General features: G+C 52.8%; 1 protein-coding gene across 2 annotated transcripts; it reads left to right on the top strand.

The window, feature by feature from the left end:
- Window positions 1-4648: 4648 nt before the first annotated feature.
- WBP2 (WW domain binding protein 2) lies at window positions 4649-11182 on the top strand. Of its 2 annotated transcripts, XM_065897341.1 has the most exons (8): window positions 4649-4707; window positions 6959-7067; window positions 8299-8434; window positions 9275-9367; window positions 10015-10149; window positions 10346-10468; window positions 10918-10994; window positions 11129-11182. In XM_065897341.1, the coding sequence occupies exons 1-8, from the start codon at window positions 4649-4651 to the stop codon at window positions 11180-11182; spliced, it is 786 nt and encodes a 261-aa protein (XP_065753413.1). The 2 variants fall into 2 exon arrangements, with proteins under 2 accessions (XP_065753413.1, XP_065753414.1); XM_065897342.1 differs by lacking the exon at window positions 10015-10149.
- Window positions 11183-12867: the final 1685 nt, after the last annotated feature.

Here is a 12867-nt window from a genome sequence, read left to right as displayed (position 1 = left end):
TGCTCTGGAACCCGCGCGCCACAACTACAGAGTCCACGCGCCCTGGAGCCTGCATGCCACAACTAGAGAGCTGCCCGTGCACCACAATGAAGATCCCACATGCCACAACTAAGACCCAACGCAGCCAAAAATAAAATAAATAAATAATAAATAAATCATTAAAAAAAAAAAAAAAGAATTTGCTCTGGGAACTTAGTTACCTCTCCCACCTACCTGGTTGTCTTCAATCAGAAACCCAGTGACCTCTGGCCAAGCAGTGGCTCTCTGACCATACTCCTATAAATTGTCCCTTCTAAGAGGGCACCTCTGAATTGACCCTCAAGGGAGCTTTTCCTTTGCGTGCAATGTTGCAATAAGAGTTTTTCTATGCACTCATAACTAACTCATAACTAATAGTGTTCTTCAGCAACATGTAGTAGGGTAGATATCGTTTCAGGAAAGTTGTCTTGGTAAAGCCTCTGCAGCCAGCCACCAGGGGGCACAGCCTCCAGGGTTGCCCCAAGATGCCCAGCCATCCATGAGCGGGAAGAGGGAAGCTCTTTAGAAGACAAAGCTCAGGTTTATCTTCTAAAAGATTCTGAGGAGAGTCTATGGGAAGCAAGGACCAGTTCTGGAGTGGGTGCTGTTTCTGAGTGGGGATTAGAAGCACTGGGGATTAACTAGGGACTGGGGGCCATCACGAGGTGAATGGTTTAGTATTGAGGCACCCCCGCCAATAGTTGCGAATTGCAAAGCTTGTCTAGGGGTATCACTGGTAGGAAAGCAGCAGTTGCTGAGAGAGAGGGGTGTCGTTCCCTCTTATGACTGCTGCTGACTCTGGGAGAAATCAGGTTTCCTGCTGGCTCTGCTGCAGGCTTTGTCCGTGTCTCTGTGAGTCTGTTTCTGTTTTATAGGTAAGTTCATTTGTGTTGTATTTTAGATTCCACATATGAGTGATACCATATGGTATTTGTCTTTGTCTTTCTGACTTACTTCGCTTAGGTATGTCAATCTCTAGGTCCATCCATGTTGCTGCAAATGGCATTATTTCATTCTTCTTTATGGCTGTGTAGTACTCCATTGTATATATATACCACATCTTCTTTATCCATTCAGCTGTCGATGGACATTTAGGTTGTTTCCACGTCTCGGCTATTGTGAATAGTGCTGCTATAAACATATAGGTGCATGTATCCTTTTGAATTAACAGATTTCTCCAGATATATGCCCAGGAGTGGGATTGCTGGATCAGACGGTAACTCTATTTTTACTTTTTTGAGGAACCTCCATACTGATTTCAATAGTGGCTACACCAACTTACATTCCCACCAACAGTATAGGAGGGTTCCCTATTCTGCACACCCTTTCCAGCATTTGTCATTTGTAGCCTTTTAATCATGGCCATTCTGACTTGTGTGAGGTGCTACCTCATTGTAGTTTTGATTTGCATTTCTCTAATAATTAGTGATGTTGAGCATCTTTTCATGTGCCTGTTGGCCATCTGTATGTCTTCTTTGGAGAAATGTCTATTTAGGTCTTCTGCCCATTTTTCAATTGGGTTGTTTGATTTTTTGATGTTGTATGAGCTGTTTGTATATTTCCAAAATTAAGCCCTTGTCAGCCACATTATTTGCAAATATTTTCTCCGAGTCTGTAGGTTGTCTTTTCGTTTTGTTTATGGTTTCCTTTGCTGTACAGAAGCTTGTAAGTTGACTAGGTCCCACCATTTGTTTATTTTTGCTTTTATTTCTATTGCCTTGGGAGACTGACCTAAGAAAATATTGGTACGATTTATGTCAGAGAACGTTTTGTATATGTTCTCTACTAGGAGTTTTATGGTGTCATGTCTTATAGTTAAGTCTTTAAGCCATGTTATTTTTGTATATGGTGTGAGGGTGTGTTCTAACTTCATTGATTTACATATATGGCTGTACAGCTTTCCCAACACCACTTGCTGAAGAGACTGTATTTTTTCCATTGTATATTCTTGCCTTCTTTGTCAAAGATTAAGTGACTGTAGGTGTGTGGGTTTATTTCTGGGCTTATTGGGTCTTTTTTTTTTTTTTTTTTTGAGTCACCGTGTGGCTTTCAGGATCTTAGTTCCCCAACCAGGGATTGAACCCGTGCCCTCGGCAGTGAAAGCGCAGGGTCCTGACCACTGGACTGCCAGGGAATTCCCTTATTGGGTCTTGATATAAAATGTACTTCTTACTGTGGGTCAACATTAAAAAAAAAAAAGGAAAGCCACCATCTGATAAACTGCTCCCTAGTCTTTTCAACATCAGGACACACATAGAAAATGATTATTTGTTTAGCACAAATGATACTTGTCCAATTCACTGGGGCAAATAAATGAAGCTTCTTGGAGCTTAAGAGGTGACTGGAACAGAGTCACCCTGGACCCTGCCTGGCTGTTCTGTGGTGATGGGCACAATATCCCAGGCAAGCCCAAAGCACTCAAGGAGCTCCAGTCTGCAGAACAGGAGCAATTACAGCTCAGCAAAAAGCGATCATTTCTGGAAACAGCCAGAGCCTGTGTGCACTAGAAGGCAGGAGTGATCTGAGTTCTGAGACCTGGGCCCAAACAGGGCCTTTTGCCACCGACTTGGTTCAGCAATGAACTGCCCTTGAGCCCCTCAGTGTGGGTCCTAGAAAGCACCTGACCTCTCCACCGCCTGGGAGCAGTCCTCACAAGGCATTCACATGATCACATGGTTTTATAAAATTTGCAAAATTTGGACACTTAAGCCAGAATCGGTTAAGCCTGCTATCTCGCTTCACTCAGACTTCCTCTTCATCACGTTTCCCCTCCTGCTAGGAGGCCTCAGTGTGGCCACAGCACTGTGTTCATAATCGTGTATCTTAGTTCTAAAACAGGGCCTCCAACGTTGGAGAGGCTTCAGGCCCCACAAAACCCGCCTCTGCCTCTGCCACCAACCGGGGTCGCAAAGGGGTCAGGGCAGGACTGCGCTGTTGTCCCACCTTCCCTCTTAGGGTCCTTGTAGCAGCCATTCTTGCACACCCATTACTGGGTGGGTTTTGTCTTTCTTTTTGAAATGCATTATTAATATTTAAAACGCACACAGTAAACAAACAGTACAAAAGAGCATGCAATGCACAGTAAGTCACCTGCCAACCCCAGTTCCCAGAGCTGAGCTTCAAAGGGATAATGCCCAAAACAGTGTCTGGTGGATCATTCAAGAAAATATCTAGATCTAGATCCTATCCTATTTTTTATACAAAGAGAAGTATATTTATACACCAGTTGTACAGACAAACCTTAGCAATCTTTCCACATCAGCACAGAGAATATGACTCCATTCTTTTCAACCGCTACATAGACTGTATGTGTGGAATTTACCCTAACCCATTAGGGCCAACTTCATCCCGTCCATGACGCACTACTTCACTGCACTTGTCCTGCAACTTCCAGGTGGTTTTGCGCAAGACCTCACAGAAGGCTGTTACCTGTTTCATAATATTTTCTAGTTTTTGATCCTTCACCTAGGAAATCTCACTCAAAAGTCAAGTCAAGCAGGTGGATCCCAAAGTTGGCCACCACGTGTCAGGAAATCAGCTGTTTGCTTAAAAATCAAACTCCGATCCCTTAAGATTAATGTTGCACCTGCGCCGCCCCGTGGGGAGTGAGACCCGTCCCCCGCACCCCCACAATTGCGGGTAAAGCTCCACCTCGGAGGTGCGGGAGTTTACAAAACTACCGCGGCCGAGTGGAGGCCGCCCAAGTGCTGGGTCTCAATGAGTCATCCCCATTCTGCAAGCTCCGGGTGTCACAATTGTGCCCAGTTCCATTCAGCTCCTCCACGTCCGGTTTAAATCTTCCAGCCTGTTAAACGCTGGGAGGGCGGGACTGCAGAGCCAGAGCGTTCTAGAGCGAGCAGCGCCACCGTGAGGCCAGCTGTGGTGGAGGCGGCGGTCAGGTGCCGGCGGTGGGCCAAGGTTCTCCTCCCCGCACGGAGATTCTCACCGCCCACTTCGGAGGGTGTGGGTTTGATTTCAAGGGAGGGATGGCAGTTTTTCTTGACTCTTCTCTCCCAGAACAGAGACTGATTCTTGGACTCATCTCTCTAGCTCAGTGACTACCCAAGTGTGTGGCGGGGGAGCAAAGTCATATAGGAAGTGCTCCCCATACGTTTGCGGACTGAATGAAGATGCCCCAGTAAGTGTACAACGCTCCCACAGCAGGTGTAGGTTATAGTCCCCATTCCGTGCGTATGAACTTTTGTGTCCAGGGCCTTTACGACAAACTTCCCTGTAACGCGCCCAACTATTTGCGCCGGTCCCTCGGAGGACCGGATGGAGGAAGGTGGGGATTAGTTATGCAACAAGCGGAGTCAATCCGGGCCTATGGTCTTGGAGACTACAAGTTCCAGAATGCAGCCTTCCGTTAGCGTAGTGAGAGGTCGAGGTTGAGGGAGCATTGCCTTCTGGGAATTACAGTCTTGAGTTTGTTTGTGTTGCGAGCGAAACTAGGGGGGAGGGGGAGAGGGAGTAAACTATTAGCACGTGACGCCAGGGATCAGGTGGTAGGGCCAGCCTCCGCGCAAGAGCTGATTGGCTGACTCTAATACGAACGACGCCACTAGGGGTGGGCCGAGGAAGGGCGCAAGCGCACTGCGTTCCCAGTCTCGGGACCCTTTTCCGAGAGACTATGGCGCTCAACAAGAATCACTCGGAGGCCGGCGGAGTGATCGTCAACAATACCGAGAGGTGAAAACACTACGGAAGGATCCTGGAGGACTGAAGGGCGGGCGTCGAGGGTGTGGATAGTGGGTGGTGGGTGAGTGGGCGGTGGAGAATAAACCCGTGAAGAGGGGAAACTGATGGGGGGGTGGGGGTGGGGTAACGGCTGGGGGCGGGGCTGAAGGAAGGTGGGTGAGGCGTGAGGGAAGGGCCGGGATGTTGCAGCTGTGGGATGGGGGTGGGGCGGCTGGATAGGGTAGGGGTTTGGAGAGACGGGTGGGGGTTTGGAGAGACAGGCGGAACCTGTGGGTAGTTCTTGAGCCCCTGTCCCAGAGTAGGTGACTTTTAAGAATTGGGAAGAGCTTTAGACAAAAATAATTGCCGTTTATTGGGCGTTTACTATGTGTTAGGGACTACACCTCTTTTGCTTTTTTCAATATGTAAATCCTGTGCGGTAGATACTATTACTATCCACATTTTACACGTAGGGAAACTGAGGCACAGAGCTTAAGTAACTTGCATGAGATCACAGAGCTGTAACAGGAAAGGAGTCCGGATTCCAAAGTCAGTAGCCTTAATTCCCAGTATGTAGCCTTCCAGTATATTCCAGAACTGCTGTTTCCAGATGAAAAACTGAGGCCCAGAGGTGAAATTACATAGCTAACGTTTGTCACATGTTTGACACGTTTTCTGTAAAGGTCTGTCTTTGCCTCTTTCCCTTGAATTCCTGTTGGCTTGGATCACTTCCCAGAGCAGAGGTCTCCCAGCTTCAAGGTTCTTCCTACCCACCCCCTGTCAATTCTGTCTCTCCTCCACCTCTGGGCTTCTTGGATGACTTCTCTTCTCTTGCTCCTTGGGCGCTGAGAATCAGACCAGCCAGCCCTGGTTGAGCTATGCTGACCTGAAAGCATTTTTTGAAGGAGCATAGGAGGAATCTGAGTCCCCACAGGAGACTTGGTGGGATCAAAGTCTGGTAGCTGATTAAGGCCAGCACCCAGCCCAGGGCTGTCATCCGGGAATGCTTGATGAGTCAGAGGAGAGCACCCAGGGAGCCCAGACCTCAGAATATTGACTCTTCCTCCATCTTACCTGCTCAGCGACTGGCCGTCCCAGCCTGTTCCTGGTAATGACCTCTTTTCTCTGAGCTGTATTTTTCTTTTCTGGTACTGGTCCTCTTTCCCACTTACCCCTCCCCAGTGAAGGAAGTTGTGATATCTGGGAGGCGAAAGGAGACAAATGGAACCATGTGAGCTTGGACCTTGTTGTCTTGTAATCAGAGAAACTTCACATTGCCCTTAGTGTGTAGCTGCTCTGTGTGCAAGCCAGTCCTGGACCCGGACAAACCCTTTTGATGCCATTTGGTAACATCTCCTGGGACTATTTCTTTCTCTCTCAGTGAGACTTTTCTGGGCCAAGAATGTATCTATCCTGCTGGGGCTCCTACCCGGTTTAGGACTCATTGCTGCTAAATAATGATGTGCCTTGTTTCAGAAACTGCTTCAGCCTCATTTCTGAAAAAATTGTGTAAACAGTAATTGAAGTCCACATTCAGCATTTAAAACTTGATATGTAAAATAGCGAACCTTACTCTTCAAGTCATGAATCCCTTTGAGAATGATGAAAACTGTGGTCTCTCCCAGGAAAAAGCACATACGTGATCATCTCAAGGGCTAGTGGACTGATACCCCTGCAGACCCAGCTTCAGAACCCCAGGTTTAAAGGAACCCTGAAGTGAGCCCTTTGGTAATGTGTAGAGTCATGTATTAAAATGTTCGTATATCAGACTTAAAAAAGTAAGCCAACAAAAACAGAACACCTGTCATAAGGACCTAGAAGAGAATAGAAGAGTTAACCCGGATAATCTAACCTGATTTGAGGGATTATGGTGTCTCCAGAGCCCTGTGGCTCTTCTATGGCACTGGTCACTTTTTTTTTTTTTTTTTTTTTTTTGGCTGTGCCTCTTGGCTTGTGGGATTTTTGTTCCCTGACCAGGGATTGAACTCTGGCCCTCGGCAGTGAGAGCGCGGAGTCCTAACCACTGGACTGCCAGGGAAGTCCCTGCACTGGTCACTTAGGGGCTGTGTGTGTGGGGTTTGGGGGAAATTCTATGGACCCCCAGCTTGCTTATCTCTTCCATGACTGTGTTAGTAGTTTTCTCACGTCAGTGTTGAAGCGGATGACTTGCTGGCAACTGCTACCCAGGAGGGGCCAGTCCCTGGGGGTGACAGATTGTGACTCCAACTGTCTCATCAGGGCATTTCCTCTTTTCTTATCACAGCATCCTGATGTCCTATGACCATGTAGAACTTACGTTCAGTGACATGAGGAATGTGCCGGAGGCCTTCAAAGGGACCAAGAAAGGCACCGTCTACCTTACCCCGTACCGGGTACGTTGTACAGCGAGACGGTTGGTTTGGAGACCAACTCACATCACCTCCTGGAGGCTGATGTGAGTCTTCGGTCAGCCTCAGCCTCGTGAGTCTTGGGTCAGCCGCAGCCTCGTGAGTCTGGTGGCCGCTGAACCCTGGTGAATGTTAGCGTGTTTCTGTCACGTGCTCCTGGTTCTAGAACCACCAGCCTCTTCGCACAGCAGAACTGATGGCTGGGCAGTGAATCCGTGTAAGTTCCAGAGCTGCTGCTGCAAAATCTCTCTGTAGTTGGATGCAGCTGCTGGGCTGACCTGGGCCTGGAGGGGAGAGGCTGTTGTTACTTTGATTTCTGTAGGAGTAGCCCGTGAGGCCTTTGTGCACATCCAGAGTGATAAATGTGGTCAACAGGATGCAGTAGCCTGGCCACAGCCTCGGGAGTAGGCAGAGAGACCAGCAAAACCCTGCAAAGCGAGAAATGCCAGACTGCAGAATGGGCCTTGCCCGAGAGTTCCCCAGGCAGACTCTCAGAGACTTCCAGAGAAACACAGATGGATATTCTTGGGAAAGGATCGCTGCCTGCAGCTATCCCAGAGTTAGACTTAAGGATCGTTAGAGGAAGAGGAGCACAGGCTTTAGCGGAGACCGGGGTGGGGGGGCATCTCAAAACCCTATCTCTGGGGGTTCAAGCTGGCATCTTCAGTCACAGATTGAAGTCATGGGGGTAAAGCAGAATGTTCTCCACGTGCAGGGTGGGAGACGCTGGCTGTTGGGCAGAGTCTGCAGAAAGGTTAGGATCATCCCTTCTCCTGGGATCTGCCACCCGCTGCCGTTCCCTCTTCTCAGTTCTGTGAAGCTCAGGCTGAACTCTCCCTTCAGGAGCCCTTCCCTGCTTCGGCCCTGCCTCTCTGCCCTGGCCTTGCAGGCTCCACTTAGGCTCCACATCCGCCGGCTCCTCACCACCACGTCTCAGTGGCAGAGCAGTTTGTCCTGCTCACACGTGCTGTCTGAGCCACACATTTTTCTTGTGAATTCACATGTCTGGCCTCTCCAGCCCGGCTGCATCTGAGGCCTTTTACTCTAAAAAGCGCTCTCTGGGGCTGGCTGGTGCAGAGAGCGCCCTGGGGCTGCCGGGTGCTGGCTCGGGCCACCCGCCCCGGCCCTGGGAGTTGATGGCCTCCCACACAAAGGAGGTGATGGCCGGGCAGGCCATGGTTCGGGTGGGGATGGCCCTTGTCCTCTCTCCCTGCAGGTCATCTTTCTGTCCAAGGGGAAGGATGCCATGCAGTCCTTCATGATGCCGTTTTATCTGATGAAGGACTGTGAGATCAAGCAGCCTGTGTTTGGAGCAAACTACATCAAGGGAACAGTGAACGCTGAAGCAGGAGGTAGGTGACAAGGGAGCTTGGGGACACTGACGGGGCTTCCAGAGAGGTGCTCTGGGGCATCTCTGACTGCTGCCCTGGAGATGTCCTCTTTGGACCCCATCACCCTAGCTGTGTCTTCTTCCTGGCTCTGGATTAGCTTCCAAGACCAACACTTGGGCTGCCAGCTGTTCAGCTGGGGGAGGTTGCCAAGAGCTGGAAAGTGCTAACGTTAAAGATGACAGCTCAGGTCACCTTTTCAGAGAGGGAAGTCAGCAGAATGACTGTAAACCAAGTGAAAATGCTTATTGTGAGCTGGGGAGTGTGTTCAGATGTTAGGTGTGGGAGGGAGCTGTATCAGGTTCTTGGGAAGGGTCTTTCCTCTAGAGCCAGGCAGAACCCGCTGCCCCTCTGTAACACCCGGAGAGGCCCTGCTTGGTGGCAGGCTCTTTGCAGACCCCAGAGACCCCTGCGTCGAACTCGCCTTCCCGCTCACGTTCAGCCTGGCCCGAGCCTTGCTGTTGATCTCACAGTTCCCCTTTGGACAGAAGCCAGGCTGGAGGGGCCTGGGGTTCGTCCTCAGGCCCCCTCGGGATGAGAGATCTGCTCTGAACTTGAATGTCAGTTGTTGCTGGGCGTGCTTGTTGCTGAGAAGCTGCTTTACTGGGGGTGGGAGGCCTGAGTGCAGATGTGCTTACAGGGCTGCGCAGTAAGTGGGCAGGAGGTGGCCGGTCGGCGCTGGCATGCGATGTGGGTGGTGAGCCTCCTGGCCATTGGATGGGGCCTGGAGACGACGAAGAGCCATCTCTTCAGACGTAACTTAAGTTCTTTTCCGGAGCTGTTGATGCACTGTTCCCTTCTCAGGTGGCTGGGAAGGCTCTGCGTCGTACAAGTTTACCTTTGCGGCAGGGGGCGCCATCGAATTTGGACAGCGGATGCTACAGGTGGCATCTCAAGGTATCAAGGCTCTAAAAATCAGGGGCCAAGGATGCATTGAATGTGTGTGCTATTTGCTCATTTGGGTTTGTTTACTTTTTGTTTTGTTTTTTAAGCAGTCAGGAGATGAGTTTCTGGGCCCCAGGCTGCCCAGGGCTGGGAGTTGGGAAGGAAGCCTGTAATAAAATCACCGTTCTGTACCTCAAAGGCTGGGTTTCCCCTGCCTGGAGCAGGTATAGGACATTTTAACAAAGCTGTTTGGACTCAAGGACATTTTACTGTGGCCTCATAGAAACAGACAAAAACTCAACCATTAAGCTACCATCAGGCAACCATTTTAAGTCCCCAAGGGCTGTGTTCAGCCGACCCCCTCACCTCGTCCCCAGCCTCACCCAGCTCCATTCTCTACCCCACCTCTAGCCTCCTTCTTCCCTCCATCCATCCCTCCACCCCTGTCCTGGACCTCCTCCACCCCAGCTCTGACCTCCCTCCCCATCCAGACCCCTCGCCTCATTCCTGACCGAGACGGACTCCAGTGGGGAGGGGTGAGGCGTGTCTGCTGTGCACATTCCTGGGACCCTGCAGCTCCCCTCGGCAGGCGGTGGGAGCGCCCTCTCCCCAGTACCCAAGGCCCGCGACACTCATTTCTCTCTCCCCTTGTGCTATAGCCTCCCGAGGTGAAGCCCCCAACGGAGCCTATGGTTACTCTTACATGCCCAGCGGCGCCTATGTCTTCCCCCCACCAGTCGCCAATGGAATGTACCCCTGCCCTCCTGGCTACCCCTGTCCACTGCCCCCAGCTGGTGAGTGTGTCCTTTGCTGCCCACGCCTCCCCCCGCACTGACCACCCTCACCCAGGCCAGGGGATTGTAGAGGGGAGACTTGTTCTTTGGCCTGCTTCAGGACTGACAGAGCAGCTGGAGGGGCCTGGGAGGGTGCCGGCTACAGGAGCTGGGGCTGGGCTGCTCACTGGGTCCCCGTTACTCTCTTGCCGAGCAGAGTTCTATCCGGGACCTCCCATGATGGACGGGGCCATGGGGTACATGCAGCCCCCGCCGCCGCCCTACCCTGGGCCCATGGAGCCTCCGGTCAGCGGCCCCGATGTCCCCTCCACTCCTGCAGGTGAGGGCCCTGGCTGCTCCCCGTGGTTGCACGGAAGCCCCAGATAATGAATGACCACTGGCCTAGGGACGATCCCAGGGGACCGGCAGCGCGGTGGCCTGGTGGCGAAGGGGTAGAGTCCAGCCCCCACTCTGTCCTTTAGCTGGCCACGTGCCCTGGGCCCAGGAAGGTCCCCCTCTGCACCGCAGTCTTCTCATCCACAAAACGTGCCAACGGCACCACCTGGGGGGCTTGTGGTGAAGATGGGGGGGCAGGAGGTGTAGAGGGACCAGATGGGACGGTGTGGCACGCGCTAAGTGCTCAGGAAGGGTTCTCCACTGTTTTAGTGATGGAACTGCGTCCTCAGCACCAGCCACCCCGAGCACCAGGGGGCCGGGGCTGTGGGGGCAGCGGAGGAGGCGGGGAGGGCTTGTCCCCGGGGCTCTTCCCCAGTTTGTGTGTTCTCACAGCTGAAGCCAAGGCCGCCGAAGCAGCCGCCAGCGCCTATTACAACCCAGGCAACCCACACAATGTCTACATGCCCACGGTGAGCAGGGCTGGTGAGCGGGGGCGCCGTGGCACTGGCGGGACCCCCGCAGCCCCAGTTTGCTGGAATTTAGGGGCAGGAGAGACCTCGGCTTATTCCGACCCTTCCAACGTGATCTTTCCTTTCTTCCTCAGAGCCAGCCTCCGCCGCCTCCTTACTATCCCCCAGAAGATAAGAAGACCCAGTAGACCGCTCACACCCCCCTCCTCCCGCCTCTCTTTGCTCTCTCCTCCCCTCCCCTTGGGGCTCAGTCTGGGGTGGGGGGCAGGCCTCGTCCTTTCTCCAGGTCTGATTATAAAACAGTCACCAGAAACTAGCCTGGCAGGGGGAGGGCCCCTTGACTTGGTTGAATATAAAGCAGGCGCCAGGACGTAGCCTTGAGGGGTGCGGGGAGCGGTGCCTCCCAGCTTCCCACGTGAGCCCAGAGCCCACAGCGCTTCCCTCTCAGCATCCCTGGGGGGCATCCCCCTCGTTCCTGTCCTGCTCTCATAGCTTCTACCCACGGAGGGACTCTCTGGCCACCTCTTCCGCCGCAGTCCAGCTCTCTCGTTTTGTTGCCACTTTATCCTCACGAGCTTTGCCCTCCCCAGGGACCCCTGCCAGGCCCTACTCACATTCCATCCACTCTGGTCTGTACCTGGCTGTGGAAGGCCACCTGTCTGCCGGACTGTCAGCCTACGTTCCATTCCCAGCCAGCCTCAGCCCCCGTCACGCACGCCTTCCCTTCCCTGTCCTTGGTCATCCTGTTGCCACTGCTTTTGACTTTTGGAGCTTTCCCACGAGCCACCAGGGGGTGGGTGGCGTGAGGGCCAGGCTGCTGCAGCTGGGCAGGGAGCCCCTCTGCTTCCCTGCTAGTTTTTCTGGAATTTGTTTCCCTTTGCCTTCTCTCTTTTCCCTCTAGAAGGAGGGGCTTCTTGGACTGGAACTGCAGAATGCATGTCCACTTGGGGGCTGCCCAGAGGGCTGGGAACAGACCCCTGGGGCCTGGCCTGGGCGCTGACCATGACCTCTCGCCAGCCCCTGGGGCCTGGCCTGGGTGCCGACCATGACCTCTCGCCAGCCCCTGGGGCCTGGCCTGGGTGCCGACCATGACCTCTCGCCAGCCCCTTAGCCTGCCCTCTTCCCTTTAAGCTTCTTGCCTGGTTGGTGATATGCCCCCTGGATGCACTAAAATTTGCTCCCATTTGCTCCTGGACTGGCTGTGAAGAGAGGAGATGGTTATTTAAAGAGAATTCCCTATTTATTTGACAGAAAAATTCAGTTAATATATTAATGTGAAATAAACCCTGTTTGCACCTTGATTTGTCTGCTGAAAATGTGAACTTGTAAAAATGAGTGACTGGACCCTGCCTGGCTCTGCGTGTGGTGATGAGGCTCTTGGGAAGGAGAGCCATCTGGCTGCTCGGGGCCGGGGGAGGCAGTGTTCCCTCCCGTGTGAGAGTCCCTTGTTCTCTTGGCCTATTTGGGGCCAGGATGCTAAGGCCTCTCCTGTGTCCATTCTGTGGCAGTTGCTCAGCAACTGTGCCCACCCGCTGAGTCCCCTGGGGCCTGGCACAGCCCAGCAGCTACTCTGGGTGGGAGGAGTTGGCAGGAGGGCCCAGGCTGGACCGGAGTTCCTGCGTCCCTGGCTGCTGTGCTCACCGCCTTGCCTCGTGGGAGTTAGAGGGTACGTCAGTGAAGGCCAGGCATTCAAGACTGGCCCCTGCAGTGCGGGCTCTGGTGCCACCCTCCTTGTGAACCCTGGGGCCGGGGCGGGTGGGAAACGGCCACTGTCCGTGCCCAGGCCTGCACTCCCTGGACCCTGGCCTGAAGGGCGGCCCTGGAACCCTGTGGTGGAGCTCAGCCCAGCACCGAAGCGTCCATTTTCCTGTCC

The sequence above is a fragment of the Phocoena phocoena genome, chromosome 19 (genome assembly GCF_963924675.1).
Source record: "Phocoena phocoena chromosome 19, mPhoPho1.1, whole genome shotgun sequence".
Lineage (NCBI taxonomy): Eukaryota > Metazoa > Chordata > Mammalia > Artiodactyla > Phocoenidae > Phocoena > Phocoena phocoena.
Note: the sequence above shows the minus strand (reverse complement) of the source record. Positions and strands in the feature narration are given on the sequence as shown.

Excerpts from the sequence above, each read along its gene's own strand:
- WBP2 (XM_065897341.1), top strand. The coding sequence starts at position 4,649 with ATGGCGCTCAACAAGAATCACTCGGAGGCCGGCGGAGTGATCGTCAAC. Across the intron at positions 4,708-6,958 it reads ATCGTCAACAATACCGAGAG|CATCCTGATGTCCTATGACC; the intron begins GTGAAAACACTA and ends TTCTTATCACAG. Across the intron at positions 8,435-9,274 it reads AGTGAACGCTGAAGCAGGAG|GTGGCTGGGAAGGCTCTGCG; the intron begins GTAGGTGACAAG and ends TTCCCTTCTCAG.